Raw genomic sequence first — 932 nt, forward strand, 5'->3', positions numbered from 1 at the left:
GACGGATCTCTGTGAGTTCAAGGCTGGCCTGGTGTACCTAGTGAGTTCCAGGCCAGCTTGGGCTACGGGAGAGCCTGTGTCAAAAAGACCAAATAAATAAATAAATAAAACTTACACAGACTCTGCACCAGAACTTGGAAACCATATACCCAAGTGCCAGAGGCAATGGGGTCAGGTTAAAGCCCCAGGTCAGGCGAATGGCCCTTCTCTTTAATGACATTTAATGGCTTTTAAATGGCATTCTCTTTAAGACTGTGGGGTGAGACCCAGCACTGAGGAGTCTCTGGGCAATTTTACTTCTCAGTCTCATAACCGCTGTCGGGGGTCTTCCCTCCCGACACTGATGACGCGTCACAGTTCTCCCATTGGATGTCGGGCTCCTACAGAAGCCAATCAGCGTCTCCACGGTCACCGGTTATAAACCCAAACAGACCCGCCCGGACTCAGACTGTCCCCGAGTCTCCAGAATGGGGCGATGGCGCCGCGCACCCTCCTCCCGCTGCTCACCGCCGCCCTGGCCCTGACCCAGACCCGCGGGGGTGAGTGCGGGGTCGGGAGGGAAACGGCCCAGCCGGGCGGCCCCGCCCCGCTCCGTGTCCACCCGAGCCCCGCGCCCCTGTCCGGGGTCTCAGCCCTATCTTCCCCCAGGCTCGCACTCCATGCGGTATTTCCACACGTCCGTGTCCCGGCCCGGCCTCGGGGAGCCCCGGTACATCGCCGTCGGCTACGTGGACGACACGCAGTTCGTGCGCTTCGACAGCGACGCGGAGAATCCGAGGATGGAGCCGCGGGCGCCGTGGATGGAGCAGGAGGGGCCGGAGTACTGGGAGCGGGACACGCGGAACCACAAGGCACAGGCACAGACTTAGTGTGAGAACCTGCGGACCCTGCGCGGCTACTACAACCAGAGCGAGGACGGTGAGTGACCCCGA

At 61.1% G+C, this 932-nt stretch overlaps 1 protein-coding gene across 1 annotated transcript; it reads left to right on the plus strand.

The window, feature by feature from the left end:
* The first annotated feature begins 423 nt into the window (after positions 1-423).
* On the plus strand, positions 424-915 carry LOC108489996 (H-2 class I histocompatibility antigen, Q10 alpha chain-like). Its single transcript, XM_017800150.2, has 2 exons — positions 424-539; positions 649-915. Exons 1-2 carry the CDS (start codon positions 476-478, stop codon positions 867-869), a joined length of 285 nt encoding a protein of 94 aa, XP_017655639.1. The 5' UTR covers positions 424-475; the 3' UTR covers positions 870-915.
* The last annotated feature ends 17 nt before the right edge of the window (positions 916-932 follow it).

The sequence above is a fragment of the Nannospalax galili genome, unplaced genomic scaffold (genome assembly GCF_000622305.1).
Source record: "Nannospalax galili isolate Female #2095 unplaced genomic scaffold, S.galili_v1.0 scaffold721, whole genome shotgun sequence".
In the NCBI taxonomy this organism is placed as follows: domain Eukaryota; kingdom Metazoa; phylum Chordata; class Mammalia; order Rodentia; family Spalacidae; genus Nannospalax; species Nannospalax galili.